Source organism: Aquarana catesbeiana, linkage group LG13 (assembly GCF_042186555.1).
Source record: "Aquarana catesbeiana isolate 2022-GZ linkage group LG13, ASM4218655v1, whole genome shotgun sequence".
Classification (NCBI taxonomy): domain Eukaryota; kingdom Metazoa; phylum Chordata; class Amphibia; order Anura; family Ranidae; genus Aquarana; species Aquarana catesbeiana.
This window is the reverse complement of record NC_133336.1, coordinates 9,942,340-9,962,835: the sequence shown is the minus strand read 5'-3', so window position 1 is coordinate 9,962,835 and position 20,496 is coordinate 9,942,340. Positions and strand designations below refer to the sequence as shown.

Here is a 20,496-nt window from a genome sequence, read left to right as displayed (position 1 = left end):
GCAGGTAGCCGGGCTTACAGGATGTCCTGAGGCAGGCCAAGAAAGTCTGTGCGCATTTCCGCCGGTCATATAATGCCAGTGCTCGGCTGGTGGACCTCCAAAAGGAGTTTAACCTGCCCAAGAACCGCCTAATCTGTGACATGCCCACCAGGTGGGACTCAACGTTGGCCATACTGCAGCAGCTGCACACGCAACAGAGGGCCATCAATGAGTACCTGTGCGACTATGGCACCAGGACAGGGTCAGGGGAGCTTTGTTTTTTCCCCACGCCAGTGGGCCATGATCAGGGATGCATGCACTGTCCTGTCACCATTTGAGGAGGCCACGAGGATGGTGAGCAGTGACAGTGCTTGCATCAGTAACACTATCCCCCTTGTCCACCTGTTGGAGCACTTGCTGCATGGAATAATTGACAGGGCACTTGAGGCAGAACAGAGGCAGGAAGAGGAGGACTTCCTTAGCTCTCAAGGCCCCCTTTATCCAGACAGTGTTCCTGCATGCCCGCCGATCACACAGGAAGAGGACGAGGAGGAGGAGGAGGATTGTGTCAGTATGGAGGTGGAGCCTGGCACTCAGCATCAGCAGCAGTCTTTAAGGGATCAGTCCCAAGAAACACATGGACTTGTACGTGGCTGGGAGGAGGTGGCTGCGGACCATGTCGTCCTTAGTGACCCAGAGGACTCCGGACCGAATGCCTCAGCAAACCTACGCTGCATGGCCTCCCTGATCCTGCAAAGACTGCGTAAGGATCCTCGTATTCGTGGTATCAAGGAGAAGGATCAATACTGGCTGGCAACCCTCCTTGATCCACGTTACAAGGGTAAGGTTGCGGACCTTATCTTGCCGTCGCAGAGGATGAAACATCTTCGGGAAGCCTTGCAGAAAGGTCTGTGCAACGCGTTCCCAGAGACTGGGAGGTTACAAACTCCTGTTTCTGGACAACGTGTTGCAGAGGCTTCGGTCAGTCAAAGAAGGAGCGGTGGAGAAGGTGGCCATCTGACAGATGCATTCAGACAATTTTTTAGGCCCCAAGGTATGATCGGTTCCAGCAACCATCGCCGGCTTCTGTTTTACATGGTGCAGGAATACCTAGGGGCAAGATCTGACTTGGACACCTTTCCCACCAAAAATCCTCTTGGTTACTGGGTCTTGAGGATGGATCAATAGCCAGAGCCTGCACAGTATGCAATTGAGCTACTGGCCTGTCCTGCATCCAGCGTTCTTTCGGAATGCACATTCAGTGCTGCTGGAGGCTTTGTAACCGATCACAAGGTGCGTCTGTCCACCGACTCGGTCGATCATCTGACCTTCATAAAAATGAATCAGTCTTGGATCACCACCAGCTACCAAGCACCTGATGCTGATGTAACCAAATAATTTTTTTTGAAATCTCAGATCTCTTCAAAGACTGCCTATGTGGAGTGACTATCCTGAGGAATTATCCTCTTCCTCCTCAATGATCATGCTGATAGCTTGTAAGAACATTTTTGGTTCTGGGCGCCGCCACCAGTGCCTAAGGCCCAATTTTTAAGCCCTTGTTTAACAGGGGCGCGTAATTACAATTTTTGACGCAATACTTTGCAGAAGGGCTCGTTCCTGCGTTCCAACTAGAGTATCTGTGAGGGGTTGCAGTGTTGTGGCACCAGCACCAGTGTATAAGGCCTAATTTTTCAGCCCCTGTTTAACAGGGGCGTGTAATTACAATTTTTGATGCAATACTTTGCAGCAGGGCTCGTTCCTGCGTTCCATCTAGAGTATCTGTGAGGGGTTGCAGTGTTGTGGCACCAGTGCCTAAGGCCTAATTTTTCAGCCCCTGTTTAACAGGGGCATGTAATTACAATTTTTGATGCAATACTTTGCAGCAGGGTTCGTTTCTGCGTTCCAACTAGAGTATCTGTGAGGGGTTGCAGTGTTGTGGCACCAGCACCAGTGCCTAAGGCCCAATTTTTCAGCCCCTGTTCTACAGGGGCATATAATTACAATTCTTGATCTAATATTTCACAGCAGGGCCCATTTCTGCGTCCGCCAAGAGCGAGTGAGGACTTACAGTGTTGTGGCACCAGCACCACCACCACCACCAAAGGCCCAATTTTTCTGCCCCTGTTCAGCAGGGGCATGTAATTACAATTCTTGATCTAACATTTCAGAGCAGGGCCCTGTGAGGGCTTACAGTGTTGTGGCCACAACAACACCTAAGGCCCAAATTTCTGCTGAGTATATAGGGCAGGCCCCTACTTTCAAACATCCAACTTACAAACGACTCCTACTTGCAAACAGAAGGAGACAACAGGAAGTGAGATGAAATCTACCCCTAGAAAGGGAAATTCTCTCCTCTAAGAGTTAATATGGGAAAAACATTTCTCCTTTCCACTAATGCTTTATCACCAATCCTTGTTTCACAAAAAAACCCAAATTTTCAAAAAACATTTGTCATTGGGACAAAAAGTGAGGTGAAATCTTCTGAAGAGGAGCACAGACAGCAAAACAAATGTCACAGGGGTGATAACCCTTCCCTATGTTTTCCAAAAAGCTTAAAATAGATTTATTGGCTGGAGCTAAACACGTTAAAAATGTACCAGTTCAAAATTACAAACAGATTCTACTTAACAACAAACCTACAGTCCCTGTCTTGTTTGCACCGCCTGTATACTGCTGTTCAGAATACAGAGCCTGTATACTGCTGTTTCCTTTTTTAATTTGGGTGCGGGGTTCCCCTTAATATCCATACAAGACCCAAAGGGCCTGGTAATGGACTGGGGGGTACCCATGCCGTTTGTCTCACTGATTTTCATCCATATTGCCAGGACCCGACATTACATTAAAGCCGCAAACAGTTTTAAATGACTTTTTCCTTTAAAAATGACATTTTGTGCAGGGACTGTTCTACGCACGGGAAATACGCGCCACTTTACAGGCATACTATAGACACCCCCCAGGTACGATATTTAAAGGAATATTTCACTTTTTTTTACTTTAAGCATCATTAAAATCACTGCTCCCGAAAAAACGGCCGTTTTTAAAAGTTTTTGTTGCATTGATACATGTCCCCTGGGGCAGGACCAGGGTCCCCAAACCCGTTTTAGGACAATACCATGCAAATTAGCTTTTCAAATGAGCACTTTTGGTTTTGAACGTTCGAGTCCCATAGACGTCAATGTTGTTCTAACGTTCGTGTGAATTTTCGGTCCGTTCGCAGGTTCTGGTGCGAACCGAACCAGGGGGTGTTCGGCTCATCCCTGCTCTACACAAATTGCCAATCCTCGGTGACCGAAATCTCCACATACCAGGTAATCTTTCCCTGACTCTCCTCTCTACAATGTTTTTTTCTGCAACAATACCTTAGTAAGTACACATTCTTCACTATGCCTCTAAAATTCATGTCACTGAACTCTAAGGGCCTCAACAGCCCCTTTAAACGTGCAGCGCTAATGAAAGAAGCACACTCTCTCAAAGCTGACATAATCTTTGCTCAGGAAACCCATTTCGCTGCCCACAAGTGCCCTCGAGTGTCCTTTCGACATTTCCCTCATTTGTACATGGCCAACTGCCCAAAAAAGGCTTGTGAAGTCTTTATTGCTGTCAAGGACTCTGTGGCATTTCGTCATATACGCACTATCCAGGATCCCCAAGCCCGGTACATCATCCTCATTTGCGAGCTTTATCAAGTAGTGTTTACTCTAGTTAACCTATATGCTCCGAGCGTTCAACAGAGAAAATTCCTTACTCCTCTATTCACCAAGGCTATGGATGTGACGCAGGGTATCCTTATTATTGGTGGAGACTTTAATACTATCTTGAATCCCACCATGGACTCCACCACCCTCGCTAGAAGACCTGGCCACTCAATTGTCCCCTTACTTCATAAATACGAGCTGGATGATACCTGGCATTGCTTCCATGGATCCGAGAAGGATTTTACTTTTTTGTCTGCAGCTCACTCTTCCTACTCCCGCATTGACTTTTTCTTTACTGATAAAAGGTCTCTACAAAATGTTCTGCGTACAGACATTGGTACAATCTCTTGGTCAAATCACGCTCCGATCACACTAGAGTTTGATGACACATTTCACAACTCCCCTCCTCCACTATGGAGACTAAACACCTCCCTATTGGAGGACAAGGAATTGTACCAACAGATCATGCAAGAACACCATGACTTTTTTAGGTATAATGACACTCCTGATATCAATAGATTTACACTGTGGAATACTTATAAGGTCTATATAAGGGGGGTACTGATTAAAATGGCTTAATTTGTCAAAAAAAAGCAGAAGGAGGCAGATCGAAGACGTGCTGAATTCTATAACCTTAAAAGAACGTGAGAATAAGTTGAACCCAAATCCCCGTCTCACACAAGATATTTTGCAAGACAGGCAAAAATTAAGGTCCCTGCTCCTTTACAAAAATGAAACCCATCTCAAATACCTTAAATCCAATTACTACGGCCTCCATAACAAAGCAGGATCCTGGCTGGCCAAAAAAAGTAAAAGCAAAACAGACTAAACAAAAAATTAATTCTATTGTTCACCCTCAATCTAAGAATAGTTTATCTAACCCAAAGGATGTAGCCAACGCCTTTGCGGACTATTATCAGTCCCTATATGACCTCCGTAATGATGACTCTACTCCCCAACCCTCTCCTGTACTCATTAGTAACTTTTTAAACAAAATCAAACTATCTAACCTTGATGGCGATCAACTCCAGTCCATCTCCCAACCTTTAACTACCCAAGAGATTTGCTCACTTATCACAAAATTACCCAATCACAAATCCCCAGGTGACGATGGCTTTTCGAATGAATACTATAAATATCTTTCCTCTGAAACGGCTCCTTATCTACAATCCGTATTCGACCTTGCCTCCTCTTTTGGTACTTTCCCACCTGAAATGTTAAGAGCCGTGATCGTGAATATCCATAAACCCAACAAAGACTCCACCTCCCCTGCAAATTACAGGCCTATATCTCTTCTAAACGCTGATGTTAAAATATTTGCCAAACTTGTAGCAATCAGATTACAAAAAATCTTACCATTCCTTATCCATCCTGACCAGGTGGGCTTCGTCCCAGGTCGCCAGGCCCCTGATGGGACTAGACGTCTCATTAATTTAATCTCCCATGCTGGGCCCTCTCGGACGCCTTCTCTGCTCCTCTCCTTGGATGCGGAGAAGGTGTTAGACAGGGTCCACTGGGGATATCTCAAGACAGTGCTTGATAATTTCGGGATTACGGGATGGATACAGACAGCCATTCTATCCCTTTATCCACTCCATCGGCCACTGTACTCACCTCAGGACTTACCTCCACCCGATACAAATAACTAAAGGAACTAGACAAGGATGTCCCCTATCGCCCATTATTTTTACGCTCCTTATGGAACCATTGACGGAAAGCTTCCGATCTCATCCCAACATTACAGGCATCACTATTGGCGATACTGAACATAAAATTAGCCTATTTGCGGATGATGTCATGCTCATGCTCTCTAACCCCAAAACATCACTACATGAGACACAGAAATAGCTGGAAGTATTTAGTGCCGTATCCTACTATAAATTAAACACCACAAAGTCCCAAATTTTAGGTTTTAATGTTCCACCCTCCATGAAAATTTACCTAACTAATAGGTTCCCCTTTGAGTGGTCCCCCCACTTTTTGACATTCTTAGGAATTCAACTAACTGCACACACCTCACAGCTATATGAACATAACTTTAAGCCCTTCTTGGAATCACTGCCTCGACAACTATCCCTTCGAGAACTTTCAACGGCTGGAAGAATAGCGACCTTAAAAATGCTGCTCTTACCAAAACTCCTTTATCTCTTTCGCACCTTAGTAATCCCCTTACCGCAAACCTTCCTTTCTGCCACCCAAAAACTCTTCACACAATTTATTTGGAACCACAAACCCCCAAGATGCTCCCTCAATATTATGTTAAGGCATAGAAGGAATGGTGGAATGGGAGTACCCAATATTATGGCATATTATAAAGCATGCATATTAGATCAACTTAGATACTGGTGGAACTCCCCTAAACATAAAACGTGGGCATTTATGGAATCCAACGCGGTTCCACATAAAAATTACCAATCGACTCTTATCGCTAGTAGAATGGGAGCTCCACCACCCATCTCTACTATCCCAACTGTACAAATCTCTATCATATTGTGGTTGGAAATTCCCCTCTTATCTTCACCCAAGGGATCACTTTTTAAAATCCCTACCCCATTGTCAGTGCTCCAACACTTTATACCCTGCATTGACCTTAAATTATGGAAAAATAAAGGCCTTCTTCTCTTGAGAGACCTATACCAGGATACATCTCTCCACACATATGAAACCCTATCTACCCAATTTGACCTTCCACCGCCCGCACAATTTACCTATTTACAAGTACGCTCCTTCCTCCATAAACATCCTCTACCTCTACACTTATGCCGCGTACACACGGTCGGACTTTTCGTCTACAAAAGTCCGACAGCCTGTCCGACAGACTTCCTGCGGACTTTCGGCGGACTTGCAGCAGACTTTCTAACGAACGGACTTGCCTACACACGACCACACAAAAGTCCGACGGATTCGTACGTGATGACGTACACCGGACTAAAATAAGGAAGTTCATAGCCAGTAGCCAATAGCTGCCCTAGCATGGGTTTTTGTCCGTCGGACTAGCACACAGACGAGCGGATTTCGGGGTCCGTCGTAGTTACGACGTAAAGATTTGAAGCATGTTTCAAATCTAAAGTCCGTCGGATTTGAGGCTGAAAAAGTCTGCTGAAAGTCCGGAGAAGCCCACACACGATCGGATTACCAGCCAGCTTTAGTCCGTCGCGTCCGTTGGACTTTTGTAGACGAAAAGTCCGACCGTGTGTACGCGGCATTAGAAATTCCAGTCTCCATGTATACCTTCTTCCTCGAATCAACATCCCCTCTAAGGGGTATTTCTCTGTTTTATAATATCCACAACACCCAAGATCCCATCTCAAAGACCACTACCATGCTAAAATGGGAAGAGGCATTGGGAAAAACCCTCCCAGACACCTATTGGGTGAAAGCTTTCTCTACCACTTTTACCTCATCTAAGTGCATTAACCACTGGGAACATTACCAAAAGGTTATACATTCTTGGTACCTTACCCCGTACAAACTTTCCAAATTCTACCCATCCCAATCGGCCTTGTGCTGGAGAAAATGAGGAGAATCTGGAACCCTATACCATATATTATGGTCTTGTATATCACTACGGTCATTCTGGAACAAGATTTTTTCCATAATGTCTGATATTTGTAGCCGACACATTGCACCTCATCCGGAACTAGCCATCTTGCACCTGAACATTCACAAATTTCTTCCCAAGTTCCGAGTAGTGATCATACAATTTTTATTAGCAGCAAAAACCACTATTACAAGGAAGTGGAATACTATCGATCCACCTAATCTTAGTGATGCCATTCTCACCCTCAACCACCAATGCGAGATGGAGAAATTACTGGCAATCACAAACCTCAGTCTCATAGTATTTAGAGATAAATGGGAACCCTGGTTATCAAATCCTAGTTGCACAGTCAAAATTTGAAAGTCTTTCTGTTATGGTGACTGGCTTGCCCTATCCCTAACCCCTTTCCCCCCCTTTTCATTCCCCTTTCCTTTATCACCTTGGCAAGCTTATCTTGCCTACTCACATCAACTTATAAGTCATTCACCCTCTGTACAGGAAAAATTATGCCTTCCATTACAGATTACACCAGTATGTGGATTGTGTACCAACCAATGTATCTAACTACCCTGTTTCCAGTCTTGATCCTGTACCACCTCAAGTTACTTCAATATCGATATGACACTGATCATAGTTGACTGTGCTTCCACTCTAACCTGGACACAGTTTGTTCCCAGATGGGGTGCCCGGGATAGGTGGCAGTACTTCAACTGTAAGATAAGTATTGTTGTTACCTCCACAGTTCAAGTTTATGTTACTTTATTATATATATGTATATATATATAAATGTATAATATGTATGTAAAGTGCTATATACATTTTTGGCGATATATAAATAAATACTTGTAATAAATATTAAATAAAATGGTCATGACAGGAAGGTCATATGAGGCTCTAATTGGTGATTGCAGTAAGTACAGATTCCCCCGTGTAAGACCTCCTATAATCTCATCTATTTCAGTTACCAGACAAAACAGAATAACAGGTTTTATGAAACAATTATTTCATGGCTAATAGAGTGATAAGATTCAAGAATTACTCAACATTCCAGGATTAGCTATTTACTGAGACAAAAAGGAAAACTATATAATTACATTATATTATTATTTATTATCATATTTATATATTATTTATGTGGTTTACATATAAAACTGTCCCAGAATATTATTGTCTCAGTCAATCCTGTTATACTCACTCTAATTTCCCTATCTGGCTTGTTGTCAGAGCTTCCATCAGATCCCTGAAATGAGGACCCTCCAGATTGTTCCTAGACAGGTTCAGTGTCCTCAGTGTCTGGTTATTTCTTATTCCAGATGCCAGGTGGGGGCAGGAACTGTCTGTCAGGTGATTATTATCCAATCTGTAGAAGAGAAGAAAGTTACCAGACGAAAATGAATTTCTCCCCCAGGAATGAATGTAACTATTCTCTACATGAATGGAACTCATTTTTCTTTATTGGAATCATTTTATATCAGATCATTTATATAAAACTCCAGAAAATATAATTTAATCAGAAAAATGTTATAATCTATTGGCATTTTTATAAAATAATTTCTTCAGCTCTGTGTATACAAAGGAGCATGGGGGCTCATGTCCATAATGGGGGTGGTAGTGACACAGCCCCAAATGATCCATAATGTCTCATAAGTGATCTGGTCCAGAAATATTTAGATAGAATAAAGGTGTATAAAGCACCTGGACCAGATGGCATCCACCCATGTGTCCTAAAAGAATTGAGCTCTGTCATTTCACAGCCATTGTTTCTAATTTTTAGGGAGTATTTAATGACTGGAATTGCACCACTGGATTGGCGTAGGGCCAATGGGGTGCCTATATTTTAACCACTTCAGCCCCAGATGATTTTACCCCCTTCCAGACCAGAGCACTTTTTACAATTTGGCACTGTGCTGCTTTAACTGGTAATTGCGCGGTCATGCAATGCTGTACCCAAACAAATTTTGCCTCCTTTTGTCCCACAAATAGAGATTTCTTTTGGTGGTATTTGATCACCTCTGTGGTTTTTATTTTTTGCTATATAAACAAAAAAAGGCTGAAAATATTGAAAAATTCTATTTTCTAATTTTGTTATATAAAAAATACAATAAACTTAATTTTAGTCATACATTTAGGCCAAAATGTATTCAGCCACATGTCTCGAGTAAAAAAAAAAATCAATAAGCGCATATTTATTGGTTTGCGCAAAAGTTATAGCGTCTACAAACTAGAGTACATTTTCTGGAATTTGTGCAGCTTTTAGTTTATGACTGCCCATCTCATTTCTTGAGGTGCTATAATGGCAGGGCAGTACAACCCCCCAAATGACCCCATTTTGGAAAGTAGACACCCCAAGGAATTTGCTGAGAGGCTTTTTGAGCACATTGAATATTTTAGTTTTTGTCACAAGCTACACAAAGTTGTCACTGAAATTACATATTGCTGACACATTCCATGGATATATGTGAAATTACACCCCAAAATACATTCTGCTGCTTCTCCTGAGTACGGGGATACCACGTTTGGTAGCCTAGCTGCTTACAGGACCTTGAAAACCAATCACCGTCTTCAGGATTTCTAAGGGCATAAAAAGTTAATTTCACTCCTCACAGTTTCAGAGGCCATGATATGCAAAGATAGCACAACCCCCCCCAAATGACCCCATTTTGGAAAGTAGACACTCCAAAGTTGTCACACAATGATATATTGCTCACACGTGCCATGGATATATGTGAAATTACACCCCAAAACTCATTCTGCTGCTTCTTCTGAGTGCAGGGATACCACATGTGTGAGACTTTTTTTTCTAGCCGTGTACAGGACCCCAAAAACTAATCACCACCTTTAGGCTTTCTAAGGGCATCACTATTTGATTTCACTCCTCACTGCCTATGACAGTTTTGGAGGCCATGAAATGCTCAGATAGCAGAACCCCCCACCCCAAATGACCCCATTTTAGAAAGTAGACACCCCAAGGTATTTGTTGAGAGGCATGTTGAGTATTTTGCAGATCTCGCTTTTTGTCACAAAGTTTTTTAAAATTGAAAAAAGAAAAAAAAAATCCTTTTCTTTCTTCATTTTCCAAAACAAATGAGAGCTGCAAAATACCCACCGTGCCTCTTATAAAATACCTTGGGTTGTCTACTTTCCAAAATGGGGTCATTTGGGGGGGTTTGTGCTATCTTGACATTTCAGGGCCTCTGAAACTGTAATAGGTAGTGAGGAGTGAAATCACCATTTTACGCCCTTAGAAAGCCTGAAGGCGGAGCTTGGTTTTCGGGGTCCTGTACGCAGATAGACTCCCAAAAAGTCCCACGCATATGATAGCCCCGTACTCAGGAGAAGCAGCAGAATGTATTTTGGGGTGTAATATCACATATACCCATGGCACGTTCGAGAATTATATAATTTAGTTACAACTTTGTGTAAAAAAATAAATAAAAATTGTAATATTCCTGAAACTTGTGGCAAAATATACAATATTCCATGGACTCAACATGCCTATCAGCAAAAAGCTTGGGGTATCTACTTTCCAAAAAGGGGTCATTTGGGGGGGTTTGAACTGTCCTGGCATTTTATGCACAACATTAAAAGCTTATGCCACACATCTACCACTCTTCTAACCACTTTAACCGCTTGCCGCCCATCGCCTGTCATATGACGGCCAGGCGGCGTGGCTCTCGTTCTGGGAGGGGGCATCATATGATGCCCTGCCCTTTAAACAGGGAATGCATGTGATTGTGCGCACGCATCCCTGTACCCTCGGTGGCGGCGTGTCACGGAGACATCGCTCGCCACCGAGGAGGGTAAACAGCCATGGGGCATGGCTGTTTACCACATGATCGGCCGTGATGAAGTCACTACCACTACCACTCTTCTAACCACTTTAACCGCTTGCCGCCAGTCGTCTGTCATATGACGACCAGGCGGCGCGGCTCTCGTTCTGGGAGGGGGCGTCATATGATGCCCTGCCCTTTAAAAAGGGAATGCATGTGATTGTGCGCGCGCATCCCTGTACCCTCGGTGGCGGCGTGTCACGGAGACATCGCTCACCACCGAGGAGGGTAAACAGCCATGGGGCATGGCTATTTACCATGTGATCGGCCGTGATGAAGTCACGGCCGATGACAGCTGGTACCGCCCCATTGTGCACAGTGCATGCGTGCGATCGGGAGCGTGTCGCGCGTGCACGTCAGTGGCAGCGTGTTCCCGGGAACACTGCTCTTCACTGACGATGGTAAACAGCCATTGGCTGGCTGCTGTTTACCACGTGATCGGCTGTAATCCTTTCACAGCCGGTCACTAAATGTAAACACACTGCAGTAACTAGCTGTTACCAGCTCTTCTCTCCTCACACACCATTTTCAGTGTGAGGAGAGAAGAGCTAGGAGGAGTGAGTTACTGATCTGTGTCTGTATTGTACTGCACAAGCACAACACTTGTCCCATCGCCCCCCCAATTGTCATCTGTTACCCAATAGTCACCCCATAAAGTGCACCTGTCACATAAGACTGCCATCAGTGACCGTCAGCGGTGTACCTGTCAGCCATCACCCGTCACCCATCAGTAACCATCAGCCATCACATGTCAGCCATCACCCATCACCCATCAGTGACCATCAGCCGTCACCTGTCAGCCATCACCAGTCACCCATAAGTGACCGTCAGCCGTCACCTGTCAGCCATAACCCGTCACCCATCAGTGACCGTCAGCCGTCACCTGTCAGCCATAACCCCTCACCCATCAGTGACCGTCAGCAGTCACCTGTCAGCCATAACCCGTCACCCATCAGTGACCATCAGCCAACACCCGTCACCCATCAGTGACGTCAGCCATTACCCATCACCCATCACTGACTGTCAGCCATTACCCATCACCCATTAGTGACCGTCAGCTGTCACCCGTCAGCCATCAGTGACCGTCATCTGTCAGCCGTCACCCATCACCCATCAGTGACGTCAGCCATTACCATCACCCATCAGTGACCGTCAGCCATTACCCATCAGTGACGTCAGCCATCACCCGTCACACATCAGTGACATTAGTGATTACCCGTCACCCATCAGTGATGTCAGCCATTACCCATCACCCATCAGTGACCGTGGCCTGTCACCCGTCTGTGATCATCACCCGTCAGTGACCATCACCCGTCACCGTCCGTGGCCTGTCACCCATCAGTGACCATCGCCTGTCACACCGTCATCACCTATCATTGAACGTCACCTGCCACCCATCCCACAGCCCATCAGTGACCGTAACCTGCCACCTTTCACACAGTTATCAGCGTCATGTCCAAAAGATTATACACCAGTGAAGAGGCGTTCCAGATCCTCTCCATGACTGATGAGAGCAACGGGGAGTTCTCATCAGATTCCAATTCTGATTCCGAATCAAATTCGGCATTTGAACCCAATAGTGAATCGGCAAATGATTCAGAGGAAGAATGGGTCCCTCCTAAAAGGGCACGACACTCTGGAAACCAGGATTATATTCCAGGGCCCAGTACCAGCACTGCCGCCAGCAATAGGCCCCAAGAACAAATTCCCAGGCCCAGTACCAGCGCTGCCGCCAGTGATAGGCCCCAGGGACAAATGCCCAGTACCAGCGCTGTCGCCAGCGATAGGCCCCAGGAACAAATGCCCAGACCCAGTACCAGTGCTGCCACATCACGCCTGAGTACCAGCACAGGAAATTCAATTCCCCCAACTACTGGAGTGTCACGTCCCCCAAAAGCCAGGGCCTCTACATATATGCCAGATGGTCTTGCCAACCCAACGTGGTTGCCATCCGACTCGGGATCACCAATTATTCCCCCATTCACAGCACAGCCAGGTGTGCAGGCCAACACCCAAAATTTCACAGCGATTGATTTTTTTTATCTGTTTTTGCCCGACACTTTGCTGCAATTCATTGTGGACCAGACAAATTTATATGCCCAGCAATATATTGCCAACAACCCCCAATCATACTATGCCCATCCATTTGAGTGGAGAGATCTGAATTTGGAGGAGTTCAAATTGTTTATGGGCCTCACCCTAAACATGGGGCTTACAAAAAAAATGAAGGACATGCCTACTGGTCCACCAACCCCATCCACAACATGCCCATTTATTCTGCCGTAATGGCCAGGTCCTGATACGCAATAATAATGCGCTTTCTTCATTTTAGCGACAACACCCAGTGCCCTCCCCGCAATCATCCAAATTACGACAAATTATATAAACTTTGCCCACTGATAAATTTATTTTCCCAACAATTTGCAGAACTCTATGACCCCGATCAGAATATATGTGTTGATGAGTCCCTGGTACCCTTTTCAGGCCGGCTAGGAATAAAGCAATATATTCCTAGCAAAAGGGCCAGATATGGAGTAAAATTATACAAGCCCTGTGAGAGAGCCACGGGATATTTGTATGCGTTCCGCATCAATGAAGGAAAAGATTCCCAGCTCCAGCCCCCTGAGTGCCCGGCCTACATGGGCACAACTGGAAAGATTTTATGGGACTTGGCATACCCACTTCTGAACAAAGGATATCACATATACCTTGACAATTTCTACAATGGCCTGCCCCTTTTCAAACACCTATACATTGCAAAAACCCTGGCCTGCAGAACCTCCAGAAAAAATAGGAAGGGCTTCCCACAATCTCTAGCAAACAAAAAGCTGCGAAGGGGGGAAAGAGCAGCAGTGAGATGCAACGAAGTGCTGGCCTTGAGGTGGAAGGATAAAAGGGACGTGCACATGATGTCCACCAGCCATGATGACACTACAATTGAGGTTCAAAGAAGAAGAGGTCCTATTGAAAAGCCAGTATGTGTCCAAGATTATAATCACTACATGGGGGGTGGATTTCAATGATCAAATGATTCAGCCCTATTTGTCGATAAGGAGGTCCAGATTCTGGTACAAGAAGGCAGCAATTTATCTCATCCATTTGGCCGTTTATAATTCCTATGTAGTCTACACCAAATCCACAGAAAGCCCTCCCTTCCTACAATTCATAGAAGAAGTTGTTACGTCCCTCATATATCACCAAAAACCCCCAGAAGACCTTTGCTCTGAGGCTGTTTGCCAACTTCATGAGTGCCACTTCCCCTCTTCAACATTCCACCATCTGAAGCAGGCCGAAGATGACAAAAAAAGTTGTGTGTGCACCAAAAGAGGGTTTCGAAAAGATACCAGCTACCATTGTCCTCAGTGTCCCTCCCAACCTGGCTTTTGCATTGGTGAATGCTTCCAACTTTATCATACATCTCTAAAATATTAGCCCATATTTTTAACCATTTCCCCATTTTCATCATCTGTGCTGACCATTTTCCATGCTTCCCCAAATAACCATGCCACTGCCTTCCATGTGAACTGACCCTGGCCTGTTTTCTGACTATGCCTCTGCCTACCGTTTGGACTGCTTCCACGTGAACTGACCCTGGCCTGTTTTGTGACTATGCCTCTGCCTACCGTTTGGACTGCCTCCACGTGAACTGACCCTGGCCTGTTTTATCAACTACGCTACTGCCTACCACCTGGACTGCTTGCACATGAACTGACCCCGGCCTGTTTTATGGACTATGCTTTTGCCTACCGCTTGGACTGATCTGTTGCCCTGCTACTGTAGTACACAGGGGTCTCACATATGTGAGGGGCTCCAGAATTGTTTTTCCGGATGGAGACATTTTTTTTGTTTTCTCCAGGTTTCGGAAGTTCCAGATTAGGGTCTGGAGTCCGGAGGCTTCATAAAGATTTGGGTGGGTCGAAGCCTCTACCCCTGTGCCCCTGTGCACAGGTCTGACCTGATTGCAGCCCTCAGCCTGCTGCTGACTTACTGCCATCATGCCTCTGCCTTCCGCATGAATGGACTACACCGCTACCTGGACTATGCAAATAATTAGCTGTAGCAAGAGGCAGTATGTTTATGAAGGGCTGGAGAGCGGTACAATGAGTGTCTGCAGGTAACAGTGTACCAGGACCAATATTAGGGCTGTGATGGCTGTCTCTGCCTGGACAATTTCTATGGACTGTGCTGTGCTGACAATATCCTTGTGCTGACTATAGACACTATTCCTGCCTGCTGCCTGGATAATTACTATTGCTGTCGCTAAGCACATCCCTTCCTGCTGCCTGGACCAGTGTTCTCCTCTGTGGATACTACTAAAAGAACAGGTAATGTTTTTTTTTTACCCTTTCCGGAATAGAATTTATTTTGGATTGTAATTCTTGGTATGTACATGCTATGTGTTAGAAATATGAAGGGCCTTCAAAAATAATAGGTTGCCAGGAAATTATATATGTCATTTATGCTCCTGGAATGCCTGATGGTGCTACTTGGATGTTGGGCCTCTGTATGTGGCCAGGCTGATGTGGTATCGCCATACTCAGGAGGAGTAGCAGAATGTATTTTGTGGTGTCATCTTTGCTATGTACATGCTATGTGTTGGAAATATCTGATAAATTGTCAACTTTGTGTAACAAAAATGCGTTTCCATTTTTTTTTCACATTTTCCAAAAACTTCTGGAAAAAAAATGAACCGTTCAAAAGACTCATTATGCCTGATAGATTATACATTGGGGTGTTTGCTTTCCAAAATGGGGTCATTTTGGGGGCAATTCCATTGTCCTGGTGCTCCAGGGCCTTCAAAAGTGTAATAGGTGGTTGAGAAATGAGATGTGTCATTTATGCTTGTAGAACGCCTGAAGATGCTACTTCAATATGGGGCCTTTCTATTTGGCCAGGCTGTGTAAAAGTCTCACACATGTGGTATCGCCATACTCGGGAAGAGTAGTAGAAAGTATTTTGGGGAGTAATTTGTTGTATGTGAGAGAAATAACCTGTTAATATGACAATTTTGTAAAAAAAAATAAATCCTAATTTTGCAAAGAATTGTGGGAAAAAATGACAACTTAAAAAAACTCACCATGCTACTTACTTAATACCTTGGAATGTCTACCTTCTAAAAAGGGGTCATGTGGGGGGTATTTGTACTTTCCTGACTTGTTAGTATCTCAAAATGAGATAGGCCTTCAGTACATCAGATGTGATCAATTTTCAGTGATTGGCATCATAGTTTGTAGACTCTATAACTTTCACAAAGACCAAATAATTTACATTTATTTGGGTTATTTTTACCAAAGATATGTAGCAGTATAAATTTTGTCCAAAATTTATGAAGAAAAATGACTAATTTGCAAAATTTTATGACAGAAACAAAGAAAAAGGCCTTTTTTCACAACATTTACAGACTTTTTTATTTATAGCACAAAAAATAAAAACCCACTAGTGATTAAATACCACTAAAAGAAAGCCTATTTGTGTCAAAAAAAGGACACAAATTCCATATGGGTACAGTGCTGCATGACTGAGTAATTGTCATTCAAAGTGTGAGAGAGCTGAAAGCTGAAAATTGGTCTGGGCAGGAAGGGGGTGTAAGTGCACTGTATTGAGGTGGTTAAGACAAAGCCCTTTCTGACACTTATTGTTTACTTGAAAAAATATTTTTTTTTTTGCTAGAAAATTACTTTGAACCCCCAAACATTATATATTTTTTAAAGCAAAGGCCCTACAGATTAAAATGGTGGGTGTTGCAATTTATTTTTTCACAGTATTTGCACAGCGATTATTCAAATGCAATTTTTTGGGGAAAAAAACACTTTTTTGAATTTTTAATGAACTAAAACACATTGGTAACGTTCAAAAGATGATCACGACATGCTTTAAAATTGTGCACAACCGTGCAGCAGAGACAAACTACATACATTTTTGAAAGCCTTTAAAAGCCTTTACAGGTTACCACTTTTGATTTACAAAGGATGTCTACTGCTAAAATTACTGCCCTCGATCTGACATTCGTGGCGATACCTCACATGGATGGTGCAATTGCTGTTTACATATGACATGAGACAGAAGCTTGCATTCGCCTTTTTATTATTTCTTTTGCTTTTTTCTTTTATTTTTACACTGTTCTTCATTTTTTTGATCATTTTTATTGTTATCTCAGGGAATGTTAATAGGTAGTGACAGGTACTCTTTTAAAAAAACATTTGGGATCTATTAGACACTAGATATCTCCTCTGCCCTCAAACCATCTGACCACACCAAGATCGTGTGATAAGATGCTTTCCTAATTTCCCAATGGCGAAACCAATATCCGGCGAAACCAAAGTCATGAAATGCTCGTAGCTTCCGGTTTCTTAGACATAGAGATGATTGGAGCAGTCCTGGTCTTCGATTAGCTCTATGGTCAGGTGGCAGAACCACTGGCTGCATTCTCAGGTTCCCCGGTGGGACAGGAGAGCCTGAGAAAACCATGGAAGACGGAGGAAGGGGACGTTCTTTCCCACTGCTTGTAAAAGCAGTCTAGTGGCTAATTAGCTGCTGGGATTACTTTTACATAAAAGCCAACCGCTGGCTGAAAAGAACAAAACCTGCAGGCATCATTCTGGTATAACCACGCAAAATCCAGCAACATACCAGTACGTTGCTGGTCCTTGTTGGGCATATATTGTAATGTTCTTTTTTTCATGCAGCCTGTGGGCTGAACGAAAAAAGAGATTGATCGGTGGGTATACGTTATAATCAAAGGGTTGAACAGCGCTGATCAGCAGACATAAATAGGACCCTCAGAGGCAAAGTAAGAACTTTTTATTATTGTTAACCACTTAATGGCCGAGCCTCTTTTTGAGATGTGTTGTTTACAAGTTAAAAACAGGTTTTTTTGCTAGAAAATTACTTAGAACCCCCAAACATTATATATATACTTTTTTTTTCTAACACTCTAGAGAATAAAATGGCGGTTGTTGTAATACTTTCTGTCACACCGTATTGGCGCAGCGATCTTACAAGCACACTTTTAACAGTAAAACAGTAAAGTTAGCCCAATTTTTTTATATTATGAAAGATAAATTGATACTCAACATGTCACGCTGCAAAATTGTGCCTGCTCGTGGAATGGCAACAAACTTTTACCCTTAAAAATCTCCATAGGCTATGTTTAAAAAATTCTACAGGTTGCATGTTTTAAGTTACAGGGGAGGTCTAGGGCTAGAATTATTGCTCTTGCTCTACTGATCGTGGCGATACCTCACATGTGTGGTTTAAACACCATTTTCATATGCGGGCGCTACTCACATATGCGTTCGCTTCTGCACGTGAGCTCGGTGGGACGGGCGCGTTTAAAAAATGTTATTTTTCTTATTTATTTTACCTTTTATTTTTTATTTTTACACTGTTTTAAAAAAAAAAGTGTCACTTTTATTCCTATTACAAGGAATGTAAACATCCCTTGTAATAAAAAAAAAAAAGCATGATAGGACCTCTTAAATATGAGATCTGGGGTCAAAAAGACCTCAGATCTCATATTTACACTTAAATTCAAAAAAATTTTTTTAAACAATTGTCATTTAAAAAAATAATTTAAAAAAATGTCCCTTTAAGAGCTGTGGGCGGAAGTGACATTTTGACGTTGCTTCTGCCCTGCATTGTTATGGAGACGGGTGGGGGCCATCTTCCCTTCACTCGTCTTTATGCCCAGCCAGGGTGAAGATCCGATTGCCTCCGCTACTGCCGATGGATCCGGAAAGCGGCGGAGGGCACCGGAGCGCGGCGGGTGGCCCCTCTCCTGCTGCCAATAAAAGTGATCTCGCGGTGAATCTGCCGCAGAGACCACTCTTATCAGAAACCGGACCGCCGGCCGAACACAAGGATATTGGTGTTATGGCAGCTAGCTGCTGCCATAACAACGATATCCCCCATCAAAGTTAGGACGTGTATCGGCGTGCAGTGGTCCGGAAGTGGTTAAAAAAATAATAAAATGTTCACCATTCACTTTGCCTCTGAGGGTCCTATTTATGTTTACTGATCAGCAATGTTCACCCCTTTGATTATATCTTCTGCCCTCATTTGTCTATGAGTTTTGGACAGCAGCGGCCACAACTACATTTAATTTTTCTTTTTGACTTTTCACTTGGCCTCTGGTCAGTGCGCCTGGATATTTGTTTTTACCACCATAAGTATCACAGAGTCAGTGTCATCATTAGTGCCTAAAAGGACATTATCCTGAGCTCTCTGCCATAATAATTGGGCCCTAACAAGTGGGCCAGCAAAAGAGGTTATATTACTGACTGCTGAACTGTTATACCCCGTACACACGGTCGGACTTTGTTCGGACATTCCGACTACAAAATCCTAGGATTTTTTCCGACGGATGTTGGCTCAAACTTGTTTTGCCTACACACGGTCGCACAAAGTTGTCGGAATTTCCGATCGCCAACAACGCGGTGACGTACACCACGTACGACGAGACTAGAAAAGGCCGGTTCAGAACCAAGCGCGGCACCCTTTGGGCTCCTTTTGCTAATCTCATGTTAGTAAAAGTTTGGTGAGAGACGATTCGCGCTTTTTCAGACTCGTGGCTTTCAGATCGTTTTCTGCCGTTCAGTTTGTGCTTGTGGGTTTGTATCTGCTCTTCAGTGCATGCAAGCAAGTTCCGCATGACTTTAGTCATTGTATTCTTGTTCGTTCGTTACTGGTTTTCAGGTCGCTCTTCACAGGCCTTGCTGTTCTTCAGTGCATTCTGTTACTTCGTTCTGAGCAGCCGACCGTTTTCTAGCCATGTTTCGTATGCGTACTCCTCGTACAGTTCGTGCTGTGCAGGGGCTTGGTGTTGGGGTCCTGACCTTGACACAAGTCCAGTCCATGAACAGGGTGGGGAGGAGTTCATGGACCAAGAATTGGTTGCTTCAGCGTGACCAGTTCTGTCATATGCCTTTGCTCCGTGAGATCCGTGAGAATAATCCTGATGATTTCAGGAACTTTCTCAGGATGACGGACCCCGTATTTCACCGTTTGTTGGCTTCGCTGACCCCCTATATCAGCAGGCAGGATACCTGCATGAGGCAAGCCATCACTCCAGAGCAGAGGTTGGTCGCTACCTTGCGGTATTTGGCCACAGGGAGAAGCCTGCAGGACTTAAAGTTCTCGACAGGCATCTCCCCCCAGGCTCTGGGTATCATTATCCCAGAGATCTGTTCTGCCATCATCCAGGTCCTGCAGAAGGAGTATATGAAGGTAAGATTTTTATCCTTTTATCTCAGATTTTATTGTATTTAATGTTTGATAATATTTTGTATTTCTTCCCTCATTCCCTAATTACCATGATTGTAATATGCTGTGAATGTCCCCTTTGTCCTCATGCATGCTGGATTGTTATGTAATTATTATGTTAGGTCCTTCATACATATTTGCCCTTCAATAACCTCTCCAGCATGGTGTCTCCTGCCCTATATTAACCTCA

At 43.9% G+C, this 20,496-nt stretch overlaps 1 protein-coding gene across 2 annotated transcripts in view; it reads right to left on the bottom strand.

Moving 5' to 3' along the window:
* The window catches only part of LOC141117264 (NACHT, LRR and PYD domains-containing protein 3-like), a 157,959-nt gene that overhangs the window by 33,991 nt on the left and 103,472 nt on the right, over positions 1-20,496 (bottom strand). For both annotated transcript variants that reach the window (XM_073610028.1, XM_073610027.1), the window contains exon 7: positions 8,411-8,575. In XM_073610028.1, coding sequence (XP_073466129.1) covers positions 8,411-8,575 — 165 coding nt within the window. The remainder of the gene's footprint in view (positions 1-8,410; positions 8,576-20,496) is intronic.